Source organism: Colletotrichum orchidophilum (assembly GCF_001831195.1).
Source record: "Colletotrichum orchidophilum strain IMI 309357 chromosome Unknown Scaffold_13.1, whole genome shotgun sequence".
Lineage (NCBI taxonomy): Eukaryota > Fungi > Ascomycota > Sordariomycetes > Glomerellales > Glomerellaceae > Colletotrichum > Colletotrichum orchidophilum.
In genome coordinates, this window is record NW_019172969.1 from 273,406 (window position 1) to 295,482 (window position 22,077).

General features: G+C 54.7%; 5 protein-coding genes across 5 annotated transcripts; 3 read left to right on the forward strand and 2 right to left on the reverse strand.

Moving 5' to 3' along the window:
* Positions 1 to 7,026: 7,026 nt before the first annotated feature.
* Positions 7,027 to 11,286, forward strand: CORC01_02347 (inositol polyphosphate kinase; the record flags this gene model as incomplete). The annotated part of the gene is made up of 1 exon (XM_022613997.1): positions 7,027 to 11,286. The coding sequence occupies one exon, from the start codon at positions 7,027 to 7,029 to the stop codon at positions 11,284 to 11,286; it is 4,260 nt and encodes a 1,419-aa protein (XP_022479495.1).
* Positions 11,287 to 12,031: 745 nt separating this feature from the next.
* Positions 12,032 to 13,870, forward strand: CORC01_02348 (FAD dependent oxidoreductase; the record flags this gene model as incomplete). Its single annotated transcript, XM_022613998.1, has 1 exon — positions 12,032 to 13,870. One exon carries the CDS (start codon positions 12,032 to 12,034, stop codon positions 13,868 to 13,870), a length of 1,839 nt encoding a protein of 612 aa, XP_022479496.1.
* Positions 13,871 to 14,157: 287 nt separating this feature from the next.
* On the reverse strand, positions 14,158 to 15,218 carry CORC01_02349 (uncharacterized protein; the record flags this gene model as incomplete). Its single annotated transcript, XM_022613999.1, has 2 exons — positions 14,158 to 14,670; positions 15,111 to 15,218. The coding sequence occupies 2 exons, from the start codon at positions 15,216 to 15,218 to the stop codon at positions 14,158 to 14,160; spliced, it is 621 nt and encodes a 206-aa protein (XP_022479497.1).
* Positions 15,219 to 17,627: 2,409 nt separating this feature from the next.
* Positions 17,628 to 19,009, forward strand: CORC01_02350 (carbon-nitrogen hydrolase; the record flags this gene model as incomplete). Its single annotated transcript, XM_022614000.1, has 2 exons — positions 17,628 to 18,125; positions 18,206 to 19,009. 2 exons carry the CDS (start codon positions 17,628 to 17,630, stop codon positions 19,007 to 19,009), a joined length of 1,302 nt encoding a protein of 433 aa, XP_022479498.1.
* Positions 19,010 to 19,371: 362 nt separating this feature from the next.
* CORC01_02351 (uncharacterized protein) lies at positions 19,372 to 20,781 on the reverse strand (the record flags this gene model as incomplete). The annotated part of the gene is made up of 2 exons (XM_022614001.1): positions 19,372 to 20,609; positions 20,748 to 20,781. 2 exons carry the CDS (start codon positions 20,779 to 20,781, stop codon positions 19,372 to 19,374), a joined length of 1,272 nt encoding a protein of 423 aa, XP_022479499.1.
* Between the last annotated feature and the right edge of the window lie 1,296 nt (positions 20,782 to 22,077).

Here is a 22,077-nt window from a genome sequence, read left to right on the forward strand (position 1 = left end):
CTTTGAATACATCGAGCACCGCCGAGATAGTCTCAGACCCAATCAAAACCCCTGGAGCGTTCTCATGGACGGAAATATAGTCGAGTTACATTGCAACGACAACTGTCAGAGCCATCGTATCCTATTTTATCGTCTTCACCGGAAGTCCTCACGTCTACGCTACTCTTTTGGCGTCATTGATCCCCAATGTGTCAGGCCGGCCCGGGCTCGTGACTATTGGCAAGGCGGCGACGTTAAAAGTCGTGTATCTCAGCGAATGTGTAACTTGGTGTAGTAACAACGTTAGCATTTTATCCTCGTGTGTCCGGAGCCGGAAAACTTGTGCGATCGTATTTAGGCGTGTATGAACTCTCACCCGCCTAGCTGCGAGATGAGCGGGTGAGGTTCAACGACAGTGACAGTAATGATTTATGGAAGTAGCAGGTCTCTGACCGGGGGTCCTTTTTATTCAGGAAATTCCAATCAAGTGTCACTCCCTGGGAAGTGACCGCGAGTCCTCCGTTTCATCATCGTCATAGAGCGAAGGCGGAGCTTGGGTGAGGTATCACCCCGGCGTACGTCGCCAAACGTAACCATGCTTACACCGAGAGAGGGCTTCCACTTCTAGTCTTTTGATTCTATTTCCCCGGTATTGGTTCTCACTCATTACGGCGGAAGTCCTGTACATTCAAGAAGGCAAGAAGGGGATCATATCTACAACATCCCATGGCTCCAAACCCTTCGGCTTCTTGACAACGATGGAAAGCCTTAGTAGTTTCGAAGAAGCTCAAGGCGTCTTGATCCGATGGTAACATCTACTCCGAATCAAGACTTGGCCGACGGCTCAATATGAAAACTCAGCTTAGTTCCCAATTGTGAATAATCCCTTTTGTTGAAGGTGCGTCTTGCGAATAGGACGAACATGCTTCTCGTCTTCTACGTATCAAGAGCTGTTTCCAATTGAACAGCATTGCGTGACAATCTAACGGGCCTATTTCCATTCCATACTTGAGTAAGAGCCCGGCCAATTCGCACATTCCACTTGGTCATTATGTGAGTGAGTCTTCATGATATTAGATGATTGCATTCGCACGTTCCAGTAATTACTAGCATTCCCTACCTATGTCACTGCGTATAAATTTCTAAGGGAGCCCAAAAAGACTTGCAAGGGAAAAAAATCTACGAACGACACCCAAAAAAGGAGATACAAAATCTCTGAAGTCGCCGGCAAATCTCCGAAGCCTTCTCGAAAATGGAAGCAGGGTAGCAAACAACTGCAACGGAACCTGCATTATTAGTCTTCTACCACAGCCTAGCTCTCAGGAACTCAAGACACGCACACCAAACGAGTCGTCATAGGACAGCGGGCAGCAAGTTTCCTGCCAGCAATAATTAGACAGCGAGCTCAATCCCACGCCCACTCGTACTATCTCCCCAACGAACAGCGAACACCGAGCAGAGATCCATGAACTCACACGTTCCAGAACGGACAATCAGTAGATCAAATTCTCATCGAAAAGGGGTATTTCTCAACGTGCCGTGCAGGTGGCAATCCCACTGGATGACTTCAATCCCCACCGCATGGCCCCAGACATACGCGTGGAAAGCCATGTTTCCCGATTATCCTTACGCAGAGACTTACCTTTGAATTGAAACACCCCCAACCATTTACTCTCCACCATGAAGTCTTGTTCTCTCGGTGTCCCCTTCTGGAACCCCCTTTCGGGCCTCTTACCCAGAATTCCGGAAGACTCAACCGTTGACGAAAGGGGTACCACCAGAGTCCACAACCTCCACGCCGCCTATTTGGAAGCGTGGTTCACAAACAAATCTGATTCGATCAAACTCAGGGGAAAAGCTTTGACCAGAGAGAGGGACCAGTTTCAGGACAAACGTCAATTTGACCATCTGCTGGAACAGTGCGGTTGGCGCCCCCCCCGGTCACCGACTCACCTTCACCCAGGTTCAAGGATCCTAACGCCCCGGTGAGCCGGATTTCTGGGTACCCTATGATCCATCGAGGGCAGCGGGTATGGGTTCCGGGGCGGAAGAGTCAAGACCACATGGCGAATACGCGACCTCTCTTTGGACAAGACCGAAAAATTAAAAACCATAAGGGTCAATGCAGCCCTGTGCGGCGTGCCCGGACTATCTTAGAAAAACGATCATCATCCCATGTCCGGACCAAGGGGGTGGGCAGGGGGGCGTGTGTGTGAACTTGGAAGGAAAGAGCTCTTCTTCGGTTACTGGGTACATGTGGCCGTTCAATTGGGATAGAAAGCTCCATGAGGATTGTCCATCATCACAAAAAACGTTGGTTCGAGACAAACCGACAGGAAGCCTTTGGGTCTTTCGCAAAGAGAAGAGACAGGCCATGCCCCTGGGCGGGTTTCAAAGCGATCGGCAGGAACATTTCAGGGCCCCAGGACCGGTGGCGACGATGAAGCGGCTGCGCCACTCTGGCAGTCCGGGGAAGGGAGACATGGTTTCCGGCAGAGCCTCAGGGGAAAAGCAAGCTGAGACGAGGTGTCATGATCTCAGCGCTCACAAAGCTATGCTTTCCTCACGTGGGTGGGGTGATAGGAGGCAGTCAGACGGCCCTCGAGGCTCGACTTCAAGCGGGCTAACCCTTGTCAGGAAGATATGATTGAAACCTAATTAGAGCCCAGTAACAAAAAGCAAGTCCAGAGTGTTTACGTGTACATAGTATCCGTAGAAAAAAAGCATCCAATCATGTCTTGGGGCAAGTCAAGCCGAATCGTTGGCATCACGCCTGAGCACCATCAAGACGCCATAAGCACGCAATGTTGTATGATTTGGAGATACAAGTCGGTTGTAACGAGGTCATACAGACAGATCCGTCTGAACAGAGTACCATCTTTGGCGCGGCTATCATGCAACGCACTCTTTATTACCCGGTAGATCATCCCAGAGGGCCGCGCGGGTCTTCCAAGCCTGTCATACTAGTTATGCTACGTAAGCGCACGCACGGTGTGGCAAGGCCTTGTTCAAATGTAAGGCGGATTAGCTCAATGCATAGAGTTGAAGAGCTCTGGGCAGCTTTCGGTTCAGAATGAGATCGAAGGCAAGTTACGGGGTGGTACGTTGGGTTGCGGTCTGGGGTTAGGCTGGTGCGAGGCGGTCTGACGAGCACGTTGTCGGATGATTGGCGACGAAGGGTCCGTTGGAGTTCTGGCAGATAAGTTGCGGACGGGGCTTGGCGCGAGCTTGTTCCTCCAGACATCCGGAGACGGGGAATGGAACCCTTCAAGCTGTAAAAACATTGGCATCTGCAGTGGATATTTTTGAGACGTGTCAGAAAAGCGAGTTGCGTTTGGCTTAGACCGTAGGTAAACACTCCCGTGGCTCCGTCCCGTCTCGACTGCCTGTGGCGGGGAAACCATTCCGCAGACCGACGAAACAGGGAGGGATGGTGTTGAAATCGAGGCGAGTGGCCTGGGCCGGGCCTGTGAACCTTGCAGATTCGACACAGGGCCGACGCGACTTTGAGAGATTGCCCATGGTCCGATGGAACCGACCGCGGCCTCTTTTCCAACATGTATTGTGCCTTGTGTGCTTGGTGATCGGTAGATGTTGTACCTATTTGATCGACTAATGTGATGCTGTGGAACATTTACGATAGTCGTGCTGCGAAAGCGGATCCAACCGGCCACTATTACAATGACACCTGGATGGCTAACGATATAGGGACGTGCTGGTGAGTTGGTCATCACTATTTCGATGCCAACGGGACATGCTCATGAAGCCGTGCCGCAGTGCAACCACACCAACTGGAAGAAAGCTTCCATCCATTTGCTCTTCGCGGATGACGGATGGAACCATCTTCAGGCCCGGTCAGCAACCCGGACACCGGACAAACAAGTGAGGAGAAGGGAGCAAGCAGCCCTGCAACGCTAGCTAGTGAGTGAAGGGTTGGCCCGCTCTGGCGATGTATCCTGTATGTGATCCTGGGGAAACATCAGGGGGTCCGGCAAAAATGATTATCAAGGGTGTTAAGAGACGCTAATTAGTTCTGGCTCTGCTTGGATGGAATTGATAGTCCGCGTACACGAAAGACCGAGTACTCCGCCATCTGAGTGGCATACCATTAATCTCGTTTTGTGCGGCCATCATTTTGCGCGACCAAGCACTCGTCTGATACATCAAATTCCGGCAAGCGAGACAATGGCAATTGTGGCTGGCTTTTGGGACGAGCCTGTAGGATCGATGGGAATGACAACGTGCTCTCAGGAAGTTTCGGGATCAGCGGTCGGGCAATTTGGTCGTGTTGGTGAAAGGGAGGCAGAATTGAAAAACCCAGCTGTGCCGGCATTGTGCGGTGGACTTTGCGGTCTGAGGTCTTGCTAAGCCGGGGAACGGATCCGAGATACTGTCGTGTACGTGTAGTACGCAATGACGCTGCTTACATCATGGCGGGAGCTCAGTCGTGTCGTGGTATCTGTAGAGGTCCGGCGGTGACGATCCGGGGTTGTCAATTACCTTAGGTAATAGTGGTTCCCGTGACCAAGACCTAGGACAAAGGCTACTCAAAACGTTGGACGAGGCTGTTGAGAGCCTGCAGGGTTAGCTACAGGCAAGATGCAGGCAGACGGAGGTCAGCCGGTGGATGATCCCAATGGCGGAACGGATGAAGGTTCGACTCCTCCTTTGTGGGATACCTCTTGCTGGCTGATGCTGGCTGATGCTGGCTGATGCTGGCTAATGCTGGGGCTTCTCCAACCGTTTGGCGTTTGGAGCCCAAGACCCAAGCCTCTGAAGCCTGAAGGTAGTGTATTCAGGATTGAGCCAAGGACAAAACCTAGGAAAAATTCCGTGCTAGCGATGCCCTGGCGTTGGTGAGGTTTGTCCAGTGGTCTAGACGGGCGGCTGGGGACTGACTGGGAGGGCTCCGGGAGCCAAGTTAGCAGTCCCGTGGACGGCGTCACACCGTGCAAGCGGGGTTTAGACGAAGGGCTGCCGGGTTGATAGTGGGAGCGACTAGGGTCGCGCAGGGGCGCCCGCAGCCGTGGGAACGAAAGCGACGGGGGTATGGCCTTGTTTCGATTGACTTGCACAAAGCTGGCTAGGTACGGAGAAGAGGCGACGGTGTTATTCTAATTGCGATGCGATGAAGTGAGGTGCCGTGCGGCCAAGCATAAGATACCCAGTTGTTTGGACATCTGCTTGCTTGCTTGCTGTGTGTCATCAACAACGGCGGGTGATTCGCATTGTCGGGGCAAGCTGTACTTGACGGCAAGAGTTAATTCGACCGGGTCAATGTCGACTTACACGTGTATAGTCATGTTTGGGAAGCGAGGATGAGCGAGGGTTGGCCCAAGGTGGTGTTGATGTCGAAAATTGGGTTGGCATCCGCTGCCGCGCCGATGGGAACTGACCCCAAGGTATTGTCTCGATGCTTGAACTGCCCTGGTTCTACACGTGTAGGTGAGTACATCATCAGATGGAGCTTCAAACTTTAGCAAAAGGCCAGAGGAAAGCGCTTTCCGTCCTGAATGAATTGCGTGGGTGGTTCCTTCCCACCCGTCATGATTGTTCTCCCCCCAGGTGCCACTACTTTCCACACGTGGGAGGAATACAAAGTATTTCTCACGTGCATTTACTGGGAAAGTGTACATGGGTGTCATTTTCGAGGTTTCGTCCTTATCCTCGGTACATAGTCCGCGGGCTAGCGAGCCCCTCATTTGCATGTACCTTCCATATTGTGACGACCACCCTATCAGTGGCCCCAGGGCCCTGGGCATCCCTGCTAATTATGCCACTGCTCCACTCCCAGGCGCCGCGCCGTCTGTCTGCTAGACTAAGGCCCCGCTGCTATCAGCAAAAGGTGCGAACCCCAAACCCCAAACCCCAACGTGCTCTCTCTTGGGATCTACCGCATTCGATTATGACGATGTAGGAAAAGGGACTACCCTAGATAGTCGAGATAGCGCATCTCCAAGTACCGTCTCTTGCAGTTTCGCCGGGAGGCTACATTGGGCTGCTTTGATAATGACTGCCCATGGTGTTTGTCCCTCGAAATGCGCACACCCAGACACACACACATTCCCATCTCAGATGTATCCCCTCACCCATCATCCCCAACTCTCCGGGATTCCTCAACTTGACTGACCCTCCGACAAACTGACTATGCAGTTGACTATGCATTGCTCAACCACTTTGGCAGTGGCGGATCGTTCTGTCCAGTCTCATGAGATTGAGACCCGGAACCCAAGAGATTGGTGCATCCACATACCTTACGGTACTCAGCCCACGGGGCAGCAGCAAACCCCACCCACAGCCCACAATCCTCCACCGCCCACAGACGTAGATTCGCATCGCAGCGAGCCCACGCCGCACACTGCAGCGTATCGCATCGCATTGGCCCTTTCGCGCTCTATCTATTCCCAAGGTACCTCTATATCCCTCTTTTGCTTCTTTCGGCTTCCACACTGGCACTGAGACCTTGTTTGGGTTGTTTGGTGCCGGTGTTGCTTTTCCATCTTACACGCCTCACCCTGTTTCCCAACGCACACCTCCTAAGATACTTTATGTTACCGGTATCTCAGCACTCAATCAGTACCTACCTCACTCGCTCAATCACCCACCAGTCACTGAGGTACTCCTCACACAATCGGACTCACTCACTTTCCTTGAACCGAGCCTAACCTAACCTAAACTCAGGCACCTGCTACTTTGTGCCCACCCCCTGGCCTCCCTTCCCGACCCCGGGCCCTGGCCTGTCCTGTCCCGTTCCTCTCTGGTCACTCGCTCGCTCCCTCCTTGCCACTGTCCAATCCTGTGCCCACACCTTTTTCCCAGCCTGCCCACTTTACTCTTTCCTCTCGCCTACGCCGCATGTCGTGACGTTCCTTTCCCTTCCCATTCTCACACCTTACCGAACCTCCCACACACACACTCACTCACTCACATACGTAGGAGACGCAACCACGCCGGTCTCTATCCCTACGATTCCCCCTTCTGCCACCCCAGGAACAATCGGCGACCAATCCTCCCATATCGTCCAGACTCTCGCCAGATGTTTCCCTCATGTCCAGCCCGCCTCGTAACGCCGAAAATGCCGCACCCGCGACCCTGGTGAGCCCCGCGCATTGGTCGTCGTCGTCCACTCCCAGTTCCGCCTCCGCCTCCGCCCCCATCTTCAGTCCCAGTCCCAAGTCCAGTCTAAGTCCTAGTTCTCGAGATCCAGCCGCCAACGCGACTGGTCTCGACGAGACTGGTACCGAATCTGGTATTGATGCTGGTCCTGCTACCCCGGCCGCTGCTTCTACTGCCGCTGCCGCTCTCAAACAACAAACTCTGCCTCAAGTCTTCCCGCAATCACTTCAAGTTCCAGACACCCCCCTAGCCCAAGCTGCAGATCCACCCCCTGCCACGGCCGCTGTCACTCAGCACCAGCAGGATGTCTCGAACCATGTCGACCCGAATATTAAAAAGCCCCGAGGCCCTGCCGCTCTCCCGAGGCAGTCCGGTCCGTCCTTGCTAACCCAAGCCCTCGCCTCAGCTCGCGGCATCCCTTCGAGAACACATTCCCACCAAGATCAAACATCACAATCTTCCAGCCAGCTGTCCACCCGCTCGCTGCCCTCGCCCACCGCCGACTTCGTCCCTTCCAACCCCAACTCCTCTGCCGCCTCTGGCCTGGATCCTCTCGCCGTCGACCCTCGCAATGTTCCCTCCCTTCCCGGCCATGGCGCCTCAGTAACTCCCCGAAGCGCTCCCCAACCCGGCATCGCACACCCTTCCGACATTGCTAACCCGAACCCCGCTGCCCAGCCATCCGACGCCGACATGGAGATTATGACATCGCCCACCTACGACATGGCCAGTTTCCAGGGTATTCGGGCAATGTTGCTGGATCACCGCGACTTTCTCAAGAGCACGCGCTCACGCGGCAGGGGTTCGTCCTTGGAGCGGGTCGACCCGGAGATGCGAGCACAGGGAGGACTACGAAAAAACAGAGCACATTCACACTCCACCAGCCCAGAAGGATCATTCAGCTCAGTGGCTCAAATGAACCAGAAACTTCACCAGGACATGACTCCCGGGACGGAGGGCCGACCCAAGAAACTGGAGCAGCGCTTCTCCGTTGGACCGGAGAAAATATGGTCGATTGGGTCGAGTGAGGCCATCGACGGACAAGAAGATGGCCAGGTGGAGAAGTCCGTCCACGAAGCCATGATTGGCGCCGAGCCCAACGGGCGCAGCCGAAAGGCCAGCTACAGCCTTCGGTTCTTTAGAGAAGGGCTGCCCAAGGAGGAGAAGACACCGGGACGTAGAAAGGAGCCGCGGTCCAAGGAGAAGCCCCCCGTGGGTCCAGACTCGCAGGAGCCGCTCTCGTCCGATATTGCCATCGAAGACTTCGCCAAAGCTTCCAGTGCTCAGCCCTCTCCTAGGATTCTTGACAAAAAGGACTGGGTGCCAAAGCAGCTGGAAAGAGTCAAGACTTTTCCCCTTCAGTCGCCTCAGGCCGGCGAAACCCCCATCTTGACCGATTCGCCCACTCAAGACTATTTCGGTTTGAGGAAGGTCAATGGTGATATTTTTCACAAGGTGGATACGGAAGGTTCTAGGCAGACCAGCAACAAGGCCGGCCCTTCGAATGGAGACAAAGAGAGCGACGCTTTGCTGCCCTTGATTGAAGAATTCGGAGCAGTTGAGACCCGACGTCTGTCAGCCGACAGCAGCGACCATGGAGAAAGCCACGAGGAGGGAGACGAGTCTTCCGAGGAGAAAATTTCTTCAGCTGTGTTTGTGCCGCACCCTGGCTTGGAGGAGGCCGCCGAACGCGAGAGAGACGTGGCCAAACCGAGGCAGACGCCTGGTCGCACCACATCCAAAGCCAGAGCCGAGGACTTCCATCCATGGCTGGTGAAGGCCGATGAGCCTGAGGCTGAGGATGAGCTGTTATCTCCCGACCAGCCTCCTGAGACGCCTTCTCACAAGCCGAAGCTGAAGCGTCTTCCTGGAGAGCCAAACATAACTCTCCGCGAAGTTCAGCCTGGCACTATTGAGGACGTGATGGTGGAAGAAGAGCCAGAACCACCGACACCGAAGCACATCCCCGCGCACATTGACGACCACGCACACCATCACCAAGTCGAACAGAAAGAGCCTCTCGAGGCCATCGAACTCATCCCCTACAAGCACCAGGTCGGCGGCCACACCACGCTTTGGCGCTTCTCCAAGAGGGCTGTTTGTAAACAGCTCAACAATCGAGAGAATGAATTTTATGAAAATGTGGAACAGGACCATCCTGATTTGCTGTCATTCCTCCCTCGGTACATTGGTGTGCTGAATGTGACGTTCCACAAGCAACCCCGGCGCAAGTCGACCCACAAGCGTGATGATGCCCCGTTGCTGGAGCGGAAGCCGACCGGAGAGACCGGTGTCACGGCGTCAGCAGACACGACCAATTACAACGGGTCCAACGACAACTCGGCCAGCGCGTCTCAGCCGAGTCAGGACCATCGCCGCATCATTAGCCAATCGCTTTCTTCCGCCCCCGAGCCAATTCCCACGGTGACCTTTGACGACAACTGGCATATCTTGCCCCGGAATCTCTTGCAGCCAACGCCCCCTCCAGTCGTCATATCCACCCGGGGTCGCAGCACATTATCTGCTGGTCTACTCGATAATCCTGAGCAGAGCCAAATGGCATCCCCAACTAGGCCTAGCCTGGACGACCGGCATGCGAATAGCTGGGGTGCAACTACCGTCAACAAGCGGCTGCGCAACGAGGTGTTCAACGACGTCTTCCTGAAGCAGCCAATCCCTATCCACAAGCATCGTCGCCCACATCAAAAGTCAATGGCCTTCAGGAAGCAGCCAACGCTGAGGCCTGCTAGCTCTGTCCCTGACCTAGTGCGCAGGCAAGATCCGTCTGCCCAGGAAGGCCACAACCCTCCAAAGCCCAGCCCGCTTCGGCCTAGCAGCTCCTCACCGCCACCTACAGAGAGCATCACTATGGAGCGCCAGGGCCATGTTGAGGCTACTGAAGCCGAAGCCGAGGATAGCGATGTCAAGGATGTGACTGGCACCAGTGCGCCGGAGCCGGAGACTCTTGCGGACAAGATCATTGCGCAAAAGAAAAAGAGACGATATTCTGGAACAGGCCTTCGACGGAAGCCACGAACAGTCACGGAGTCTAGAGGACATCTCAAGTACTGGGAGGAGGCGGATGACGCTGGTTATAGAGGTGAAGACGAAGGCGGGCAGTCCCTCATCACGTCCCAAGTGAACTCGCCTATGATCGAAGCGCCCAGCACAAATGGCACAAACGCTGGTCAAGGTGCCGCGAAAGAACTGAGTCTCCCAGTGCCTGCTGCCGATGCATCTCAAGCCGACTTCCCTACCGACGCTGATCACTCTACGTATGCGTCAACTGTCCCGTCCGAGGTGCCTAGTCCGACCCAAGAGTTCCGGAGAATCCCGCGACCTGTGAATCCGAAGGAAGCACAAACGCAACGGGATTCCCGCGTCGAGTACTTTCTCCTGCTGGAAGATCTTACCGCAGGCATGAAACGGCCCTGTATCATGGACCTGAAGATGGGCACCAGACAATACGGTGTTGAGGCCACGCCCAAGAAGCAGAAGTCGCAGCAGGGCAAGTGTGCCAGGACAACGTCGCGTGAACTTGGCGTGCGTGTATGCGGACTTCAGGTCTGGGATGTCAAGAGCCAAAGTTACGTCTTCAAGGACAAGTACTTTGGACGGGACCTCAAAGCCGGTCAGGAGTTCCAGGACGCTTTGACGCGGTTCTTATATGATGGCGTCGATTACTCGAGCATCCTGCGGCACATTCCGACAATCCTACAGAAACTGGACCACCTGGAGTCGATCGTCCGAGGACTGGATGGCTATCGGTTCTACGCCGCCAGTCTCCTCATGTTTTACGATGGCGACACGACTAACGAGGGTAATGAATACGATACAGTCGTTGATGACTCTACGACTGACTTTGCAACCGACACGGAGGAGACGTCGGCGTTGCGAGAGAAGAAGAAGCAAAAGAAGAAGCGCGGCATCGATTTCAAGATTGCCGACTTTGCAAACAGCCTAACCAAGGGCGATCTTGCAGAGGGAAAGCCGTGTCCGCCGCGGCATCCCAACGAGCCGGATTGTGGCTTCCTTCGAGGTCTCCGAACGTTGAGGAAGTATTTCCTCAAGATCCAGAAGGACATTCGGGCTGAGATGGGTCTGGATTGTCATGGACGAAGCAACAGAATGGATGGTGATGACATTGACACTGACCACGTCTCGGATGACGAGGGGTCTGTCAGCGAATGATGAGTGGGAGAGGTTGTCGTGTCTCTTTCTTCATGTTGATAATTTGGGAATTAATACTCTGGATTGGGGTTTTAAGGGACGGATGGGATGGATACGGCGGAGTCATCGGCGGCATTTGACAACATACCCGGCATCGGTTCGGCGTCACAATACAGATTTCAAGGCAATTGAGATGTTTTGTATTTCACTTTCTTGTCTCTCATGTTGAGTGGCGGCTGCTGCGTTACGTGCCGTTACTGACGTGAGTGTTACGCCGAGGGGCTGTGACGGACCGCTCACACGAGGCAAGTGACGGGGGAGGCTTTCTTCGGAACAATATTGAGGCGTTCTTTATTACTTGAGGATTAGGGTTAGAAGTTAGACAAAATGATTAGATTTACGCTCACCTAAGTGGTACCTCGGCTCTTCGTTTTCATGAAGGGAAAACTTAGTGAACGCTACGGTCCTCCTTACATGTTTCCGACTTGCCGATTGCCGGCCCCTTGAGGCCCGGGTGTCTTAGGTAAGCTTCCAACGTCACTAAAGTTTAATACCCAAGTCTGTTAGCAGCATACACACCTACCTCGTACGTCAGTTTCATCCAAAGTCTCATGACGAACTTGATCAGTGCTTTCTCTTCTCCATCTCCATCTCTCCCTCACACACCCACACTCCCTCTCTCTCAGTTCAGAATCCGACCTCAGATAATATAAGAGGAAGTGGTGATTGATATTACAAAACGTCGCAGGCACGACTCGCTTCCATCATGAGTAAGATAGAAGTCCCTGAGAAGAGAAAAGAGGCAATGGGATCGGTACTCTCCGCCATCCGCGGCGCGACCAAGACTGTCGGTGCGGTAACCAAGCTCCTCCTGGACCTGAACAAACAGTACCAGGCTCTCCTGGTGCGCGTCAACGCGCCGCCGGGCCTGCCGCACGCGAACCCTTCGAGCTCGTACTGGCTCGACGAGCCGCCGTTTCCAGAGCTTGTGGACGCCCGCTCGGCAAGTTTGCCAAGGGAGGCGGACGTTGTTATCATCGGGAGCGGGATCACTGGGGCTGCTGTGGCAAGGAGTTTGTATACCGCCTCCACCTCTTCCGCCGCCGCCACCGCCGCAGCAGATGGATCGAACGAGCAAGGAAGCAAGAAGGGGCCGAGGGTCGTGGTGCTCGAGGCGAGGAGTTTATGTGCCGGCGCGACGGGGCGGAACGGTGGCCATGTGAAGGCGAGTCCGCACGAGCTGTTCCCCCGGCTGGCGCGGTATTTTGGTAAAGAGGGCGCGGCGAGGCTGACGAGGTTCGCGTTGAGGACGGCCGAGGCCGTGTTGGAGGTCGGTGGGGAAGCAGGGAGGGAGGTGGCGGAGTGCAGGCGGGTCGAGACTGTGGATTTTTTCCTGGACGAGAAGGGGTTTGAGGACGGGAAGAGGGAGGTGGAGGAGCTGAGGAGGTGGGTTCCCGAGGTGGAGATTGCCGTGCTGGGGCGGGAGGAGACGGAGGCGCGGTTCGGGGTTGAGGGGGGCCATGTGGCGGGCGGGTTGGTGTACAAGGCCGGCGCGATGTGGCCTTATCGGCTTGTTGCAAAGGTTTGGAGGGAGTTGGTTGATGAGTGCGGGGGGAGGTTGAGCTTGGAGATGAACACGGCTGTTGAGGAGGTTACGATGGATGTTGGTGGTGGTGATGGGGGCGGCCGGCCGTATGTTGTGAGGACGGAGAGGGGGGCGATTAGGGCGAGGCATGTGGTCCACGCTACAAACGCGCACGCGGGGCAGTTTCTGCCGGGGTTGAGGGGGAAGATGGCGGGTGTGAAGGCGCATATGACGGCTCAGCGTCCCTCCTCGACAACGACGACGACGACGACGACGTCCTCTTCCGAGCAGAGTAGTCAAGAAGGAGAAGGAGGATTCCGGTGGCGGGACGGGAGCCGAACTGGGAGCAGGTCGTGGAGCATTCTCTACGGAGGCGGCGCGTTCGACTACGTCACGCAGCGGCCCAACGGGGACGTGATGCTGGGCGGCGGGTTTGCGCGGAGCGCGGGTGAGGGCGCGGACATGGTTGGCGTGTACGACGACTCTGGTACGGACGGGTTGACGATTGCGCATGTTTCTGGGGTGATGAGCGCGGTGTTTGGGGCGCGGTGGAGGGGCGATGTGACAAAGGTGTGGAGCGGTGTCTTGGGTGTCACGGGGGATATGGCGCCTTTTGTTGGGAGAGTTCCCGCGAGTATTTCGGGGGCCAAGGGGGGTAAGAAGGACTCTTCTTCATCTTCTTCTTGGTTTGGGTTGAAGAGGGGTGAGAGGGAGAAGGATAAAATTGTGAAGAAGGTTGCGAAGGTGGTTGACGAGCAGGAGGAGGAGGAGGATTCGTGGAAGGGTGCTGAGGCGGGACAGTGGGTTAGTGCCGGGTATTGCGGTGATGGAATGGTTTGGGCTTGGCTCTGCGGGACGGCATTGGGGGTCATGATTGCGGGTCAAGATGATGTGGTGCTGGAGAAGGGGGTCGGATTCCCTGGCGGCAAGTTGGGGGACTGGTTCCCGAAGGAGTTATTGATTACGGAGGCGAGGGTGAAGAAGGCTGATATGAGTAACTTGGTGGATGAGATAATGTAATGAAATACGAATGTCAGATCGTTCTGATGACTTCTAAGGAGCACAATGACCTTGCGATGCTCTCTTGTATTCTCTGGATGAGGTACATGTTCAGATGGGTGTACTTCGGTTGTGAAATCGGCTTCTCTGATGCTTTCACAACCTTCTCAAAGCTCGGTGGTCCAGTTTCCGTTCCAATCCTCCCTGTAACACCCAAATCTGTGAGCCTACGACGCACCTTGCGTTTGAGAACCCTCCGACTGCAATTGAAGAAATACCATCAGTACTGCCTCGTATCTACGCTCATATTAGCGATAGAACTTCCTGTCGTTGGGACTACAAGGAGAATCATACGCTGCAATGGCGCCCAACGCCTCGAAGGGCTTGGCAACCATGGCCAGGGAGAGGACGAGCAGAAACCCAAAGATGAAGATCGTAATGACTGCAAGTTTCGGCTTCAGCTCTGTCAGCGCCTGAAGTATCCATATGGGCGTGATGAGCATCAGCACTCCGATGGCAATGATGACTGCCGAGGCGAAATTGTCCATCCGTTTGTCGGAATAGTAAGAGACCTCTCTTTTGTCGTAAGTAGCAACTTCTTCCTCTCTATGTCTCCACAGGGAAAGTGTTCGCAGTCGATGAGATCCGTCGATAACTTGTCGTAAAGGGGTTTTTTCTTCGTGGGCTAGAGCCACAAGGTCTTCGTCACGTTCCAGGTACTTCTGCTCCTTCTCTGAAATATCCTTATGCTCGTGGTTATGATGCCAATTGCGTAGACTCTTGACGTCCCGTCGTGGCGCTATAGAAAGCTGCCGGAGAGCCTGTTGCTGTGTCAGAAATTCGTCTAGTTGCTGTAAGTCTATTTCTAGCTTTTTCAGGAGCCATCGTGCTATATTTCCTCAGCTTTTTGGGTATTGTTCTGACAAAATAAGAGCGATCTTCCACGTCTTCTCTCAGCGTACCATTTTTATAGCCTTCTAGAGCTTCCTCGTTGTATATGCGGTCTTGAGTATCTACCTATTCCTCAAGTACGGAAATCTCATCCTGTAAGACCAGTGATGTCCGTACGTTAAGAGAATTGAACCTACGAAGCAAAGAGAAATCATTATACGATCTTAGGAATTCGGTTTGTTTTGAAATCCAGTGGATTTTTTAACTAAGGTATCTCCATGGGGCGCGTTGGATTTCTTCTTCAGAGGGTTGGGTTTGTGCTCGTTCAATTCCAGCTTCGAGTTGCGTACATTGAGATGAAGCGATGGACCCCAGGGGGCTGCGATCTCTCGATGGGCGGGAGATCGTCATTAGTTCGTGTTTGGTGTTCGTGAACCAGAAGATAAAAGTTCATGTTGGCGGAGTATGCGTCCAACATGGCGGAGCAGATGAGCTGATAAGACAGTCTTCACCAGGCACACTGGGGTAACCAGTCGTGGCCGATTCCCGGCCAATCCCTCACCACCACGAAGACGACTTTTGGTAAAGCGATTTGATGGAACCCCGCTCTGTTAAAGCCATTTTTGACTTGAGTATTCAGGTGTCCCAGACACGGATTGAACAGAAGTGTGCCTGAAAAGTCAATGAAGAACAGGAGATTGATTATTACAAGCAGATCAGTCCATCAGTCGAGGGCAGTCGACCGGCCCTCTTTCTCTCCATCCTTACCTTACCTTACATCCTTGACTGCGCGCTGAAAACAATTCGTTTCTTCTTTCGAATCACTCAAATAGACCGTTGTTCCAGAGGAATCCACTGGGGATAGCAATGGCGCCTTCCGAGGACTTCTCGAAATACACGTCAGAGGCGTCTCAGGCTTCGACTCACCCCTTAAAGTCTACGTTGAAGGCCACAGTGACCGCTGAGAGCATTCATAAGGATCCAGAGACATCGCCAATACCTGTAGCAGAGAATTTCGTTTTACCTACGAGTCCGGAAGGATCCTGGAATGCTGCTGGAGACGTCCGACGCAAGGCCGATGGCCCAGCACGATCGCAACCTCCACCTCGCCGGCAACCCGGCACATCATCGTCTTCTAAGGTACGACGACATCGAGAAAGAGCGTCCGACTCTGGGAAGGTTGGGGATGATGGTGGAAGCAATTCAGACTCTGAATCAGCACCTGACCGACACGATCACGAAGGCGGTCCCACTTGTGCGACGAAATCTGAATAACAACCTAATGTCCAAAGTAGATTAGATTGATCGCCAAATTCTAAAGACAAGAGCAGGAACGAATGGAATTGTTTCGAGATCTGCAAGCATTCGCTAAGCAATATGGCCTTTTACACGAAATGCGCATCGTTAATTGGAAAGAGGGGCTGTGAGGAAGGGAAACGAGAATGTTGGCGCTACGAGGCTCAGAAGGAATACGAATGGGGTGATGTGATGGGAGAAATTATCATGTATCGTGTTTCTATGGATGGCGAGGTCTTGGGAGTACACTTGCAGAATGGACATTGGTAGGCCTGGAGAGAGATCTCCTAAGAAGCCTCAGACGTAGAAACGTGTTTTCTCAACGTTACCTTAGTTACGAAAGTTGAAGGACCCAGAATACAACTTGCTTCGCTTGACAGAACAGTAGTTCAATACTATCCAAACGAGACGAGAATGTCTGTACCAAAAAACGGCTATAGAACAAAATGTCCAGCGAGCATTACTTTGATGAAGTGTTCGTGAGTACGAAGCTAGAGTTGACTCACGTCGATGTCGTTTGTTTCGTGGGGTGGGACAAATTGAGAGCCGACGTGATCTAGCAAAACTTCAATACCGTTATAAGTATGTCTGACTATTCACTCTCCGCTCATCGTATAGAGAAAAGATGTTTCAATACGGCTTTGAACGTACAACCCGCAGGTTTCGCCGACGCGGATTGACGACTTGGGGCACAAGGAACTATACGGCCAATGCATCATGAGGCGCAAGAAATTTCTTAGTCTTTCGCGCGAGGGAAATCCCTAATTAAACATGCCGAGTCAGCAAGGACGCCAAATGTATAAAATTGCACTGTCCCTCTCCCGCCTCGTTGAGTAAGGTATTTGATGAATCGATGTACTTTGGGACGAACAACCATATGAACCACATCTCATCGTTGCTTCCATCCGTCCCCACGGCTCCCCTAACCCACGATCGACAATACCCGCTACGAATACCTACAAAGTCACAAACGCCAGGGGCAAGGGTCTCCTAGGCCCAAGTGCCACCAAATTTGCGACTAAACCTAGAACTCACGCGACCCTGCCGAACCGTGGATCTCTTCCCGGGGGTCTTTCTGGTCCACCGTCAGCCCACCTGCTGCGGGGTAGCTAAAGAATGACGTCCCCCCAGGTAGCCTGTAGGTACCCAGCAAGGTAAAGCTTCCCGATCGACTGCCAGCAAACAAAATTCCCCTCCCCCTCCGTTGGCATCCGCATCGTGGGGCCTTCTACCTGCTGTAGAAGCAATAGCGTTCCCCCCTCGCTCGGTGTTTGAAAGTCGCCTCATTCCCGATTCTGCTTAATTCCTTTTCTTCTTCACCGGCCCCGGATCGCCGTTCTCAAATCCCGTCCTCCCCCGCGGAAAACTTCATTGTATTCTTATCTAAATACCGGGCTCTTGTCACCGCCCTGGCTGTATTGACTCACTGAGCAACGGTTCGGATATCGTCGCTTCAAGCTTCCGCCCCTCGCTGGACCCCTACCTCTCTAAACCGAGCATCCCGCACTCGCGTCTCACCACTTACAAGAATCACCCTCACCACTACCCGACTCATCAACTCGCAACCCAACAACCTCCAACAACAGTCAAGATGCCTCCAATTCGCCTCGCAACAGCATCCCCCGCAACCGCGGCAACAACAGCTCAAACCCTCATCGACATAACCACCCTCGCCAACCGCGCCTCCGCAGCCGGCGCAGACCTCCTCCTTCTTCCGGAAGCTTACCTCGGCGCCGGCTACCCCCGCGGCGCCTCCTTCGGCTCCAAAATCGGCTCCCGCGCCCCCGAGGGTCGCGACGAGTTCCTCGCCTACTTCAACGCCGCCGTCGACCTCGGCGACACCGTCGGCGATGCGGGCGCCGGGGGCGGTGACAAGTGGGTGAAGAAGCAGCTGCCCGCTCAGCATGCCGCCGGTGAAAAGGTCGAGAGGGGCGACGGGTCGCGGGAGGCGCTGGAAAAGATTGCTTCCCAGGCGGGCGTGTTCCTCGTCGTCGGGTGCATCGAGCGCGCCGGCGGGAGCTTGTACTGCTCCGTGGTCTACGTCTGTCCCAAGCTGGGCATGATCGGGAAGAGGCGCAAGGTGATGCCCGTACGTTTCCAACCCCCCCTCCTCCCCCCTTTCTCTTTTCACTACAGTACAAGCGGAACTGACATGACTTCCGCCGAAAGACTGCCACGGAACGCCTAATCTGGGCCCAAGGCTCCCCCGCGACCCTCCGCGCCGTCTCGACGACAATCAAGGGCGTCCGCATCAACCTCGCCGCCGCAATCTGCTGGGAGAATTACATGCCCCTCCTCCGCCAGTCCCTCTACGCCCAAAACATCAACCTCTACCTCGCGCCCACAGCCGACGGCCGCGACACCTGGCTCCCGCTGATGCGCACCGTCGCCTGCGAGGGTCGCTGCTTCGTCGTCTCGTCCAACATGGCCGCCAGGCCCTCCGCGCCGACAACGACATCGGTAGCGCAGAGCAGCGACAGCGGTATCGAAGACGCCGAAGAGGCACCAGACGCTGACGTCTACCCCCGCCCGCGCCGCAACTCGTGCCTCACGGAAGAGGGTTTCGAAATCGCCCTCCCCGAAAAGTCCTCTAAACCAGCCTCCAACGGCACCAGTACCAGCCCTAGCCACCGCCGCAAGTCCATCATCGTGGAAGACGGCAATGAGATTGTCCTTCCCGGCGATGAAAACCGCACCAACGGCACCACCAACACCAAGACCAAGACGGCCTCGAAACCGGCTCTTAAATCGGAAGATTGGGTCTCCCGCGGCGGGTCCTCCATCGTCGGCCCCTTTGGCGACGTCCTAGCTGGACCGCAGTGGGAAGACGACGAGGGCATCATCTACGCTGATGTTGACTTCGACGACTGCATTCGCGGACGGTTGGATATTGATGTCGGCGGGAGCTACTCACGTAACGATTCGTTCAAGTTCTCCGTCGAGGGGTTGGATCTCGACCCCTTGCCGTACTAGACTGTCCTGTCATAAAAATGTTGTCAAGTGGGCAGGGTGCTGCCAGTGTAAGTAAGCACTGTTCGAAGGCTCTCATGTATGTAAACACTCGACAATTGGGTAATTACTTGCAAAAAAAAACAAAAGCATAATAATGAATGGCAAGCGTCAGTCGCAGACCTCATTCGTAATGCATGTATTTCCGTCAATGTTCGACTCACGGTTAGTCTGGCTGCGTATGAGCCGCGTGAGGATAATATCCATGAAACCCCAATCCCAAATCCCGAACCATGCCAGTCCTCTCCTATGATGCCAACCCAACACCCAAACCCCAGACTCATTAATGCGAGAAAATGGTCGTGAATAATGATGGATCGTCATATTTAGCGCTCCTCGTCGTCCTTGACCCGATTCGTGCCATCGCCCCTGTCTTCTACTTCGCTCTTTTCCGAAGTCTCTCGTGGGCTAGTCAGTGGACTGGTCACACCACCGATGCTCCCGCTGATGCTGTCAGATCCACCGTGACCCAGCAATCCGCTCCGAACGCTCGCTCCATCTCCAGTGCCGCTCTGCTTCGCATAAAAGCTGTTCCGGTCGCCAGGTATGGCGGGGGCGACGCCTGTGGCCGAGTATATACTAGTGCGTTCGGCGTTCGCTATGCGCGAGCTGCTTTGGTGAAGGCCCGGAGTTGTCGGCAATCCCGCGCCCTGTTCGATGTTGGCGCTTAGGACGCTCAGAGGAAGGCTTTCCCGACTGCCGCCCCAGAGGGAGGAAGGAGCCAAGGCACGAACAGAGGCATCGGTATCTAATGAGCGACGGCGACGACGTTGAGACGAGGAGGCTAGAGTGATGATGGAAGCGTTGTCGGTAAGCAGGTTGTTGGCCGTGGCTGTAGTATATGTTGTGGGATTGCCAGAGCCCGATCCCGCAGGCGCAAGATGAGCGGGGATGGCGGAGGCGGGCGGTGCTGTTGGGAATGGTTGATTGAAATGAATCGATTGGGTATGACCCTGGTGCGAGGTGTGATTACCGTTGTTGGTCGGGTTCGTTGGCACATGGGTGCCGCCGTTATTTGGCGTCATGGATTGTATTGTGGTCAAAGTCGTCGTCAATGACCGCACTGACGGTGCTGGGGACGAAAATGTGCTGTCTCCCCTTCGAGACTCGACACCGCCTATCGTTCGACTCGTTCCGGCTACGGATGGAGCGCCGTGGGAGGGGGCAACTACGGAATGCGCGCCATCGTTGTCTGTCGAAATCGTGGGGGCCATGGACCTTACGCCCGCGGTGGGTGGGGTGCGACCATCCTCGGAAGACATTCGAGAAGACATGCGAGAAGACCGTTCAATGGATGTTGCGCTCCCGCTCAGAGCGGTTGAAAATGAATAGGAACTGGTCTCGACGTCGACATCGGCATGGCTGGCGGAGCCTACTCGGCCTGACTGAGGATAGGGGTTGTTGTTCTTGGAAGCTCTCATCTTTGCGTGGAACTTAGCCTGCTGTCGTTTAGAGCTGGGAAGGCGAACGCCGCCTCCATCGCTAGAAGATGAGCTTTTGAAGTTGGTGAGCTTCTTGACCCATGTTGAGAAGGGACGGCGCCGGCCAGCACGATCGGGACGATCTACCATGTTATCAGTTTCTCGTGATGTCCGAGGCGATTGACGACAGGGCACGGGCTGAAGCTGCCGAAGGATTGCGCCTTGGGCAGATGACAGCAGCGGCGGGAAAGCAGATGCGGGAAGAAAGGTGAGTTAATTACCGTGCGGCTGCAGCGCGGCCTCTGTTGTAGCCATTCGGTCGCCGTGCAGGCTTGGAATTGTCGCAGAAGTGTGTCCGCCAGGTGTCGGGAATCGTTCGGAAAGGGGGATCGGTGAAGGACTTGAGTGGTGAAATAGGGCGGAGAAGGTGCGTTAAATGTAGATCCGGCGTGGGAGTGAGGCTGGAGAAACGAGCGGGCGTTCGAATGAGCGTGTTGAGCTTGTCGGAGGGAGGCAAGGAGAAGCGTCAATTGATGGGAGGGTAGGGTTCGGAAATGAAGGAGATGAGCCGGGAAGGTTGGAGGAATGTAAGCAAAATGCGGTGGTCGGAGGTCGTAGGTCGGGAGGGAGAAGGTGTGTGCTGTGTTGAGGCGAAAGGGTCGAAATCGAGAACGGGAAGAGCGGGAGCAAGAATGGGAATGGAAATGGGAATGGGACTGGAAATGGAACACTGAAGGTGGGATGGATGGGAAAGAGCCAAAGACAATGAATGCAGAGCGGCAGGTTGATTCGACGTTGGCGCTGGCGCTGGTGTTGGGTGCCCGTTGTGGAGCCTACCTTAGGCCCGTGAAAAGAGGGAAAGAGGAAAAGGGTGACCAGAACGATTTGGGATGACGGGGGGCAAAAGGCGTGGAGCTGAGTGGACCGCGCAGCCCCAGCCCAGACGCCCCAGGCACTGCAGTCTGCCGCACTGCCCGCCGTCGCTGCCCAGCCCGGCCAGTCTTCTTCTTGCAACTTCCTCTCCCGAAATCTTAACAAGTCGTACGTTGAGCAGTGTCTTTCAGGTTTCTTTCTTTCGAAATTCAGTTACAATGCACCAAGTCATCCTAGAAATGTCTAGATGCCTTCGTCCACCATACCCGCACTCGAACAGCATACGCTTTCTTTCAATATTGAACACGACAGCAGCAGCATCATCGGGGTGGGCGAAACTCAACATATCCGTACAACCCGCGCAACCACAGCAAGGTCCACATCCCGCCCTACGGTCGATCAGCAAGATATCAGTGGTCCATGGACGAAGCCACCTTGGAAACTTTGAGACCTTGGGGGTCGCTCTCGCCCACTTCCACTAAGCCTGTCGTGCCTTTCGTGCCTGTCTGCTAACTGATGTCTGAAACCGTGCGTTGGTTGTGTTGGTGGTCCATCTGTCCAGATCTCCCAGTCCCCTCCTTGTTCTGGTGCAGTTGGGAGTTGAAGAGGTATAAAAAATAGGTATCTTGGATCTGAGGGAGCCCAAGCACGTTTGTCGACTTGACGGTGCCACGCGCGCATGGTGCTACCCGACCCAACCTTATTAGCGGAGACTCTTCGGCTAGAATTCCAGTCTCG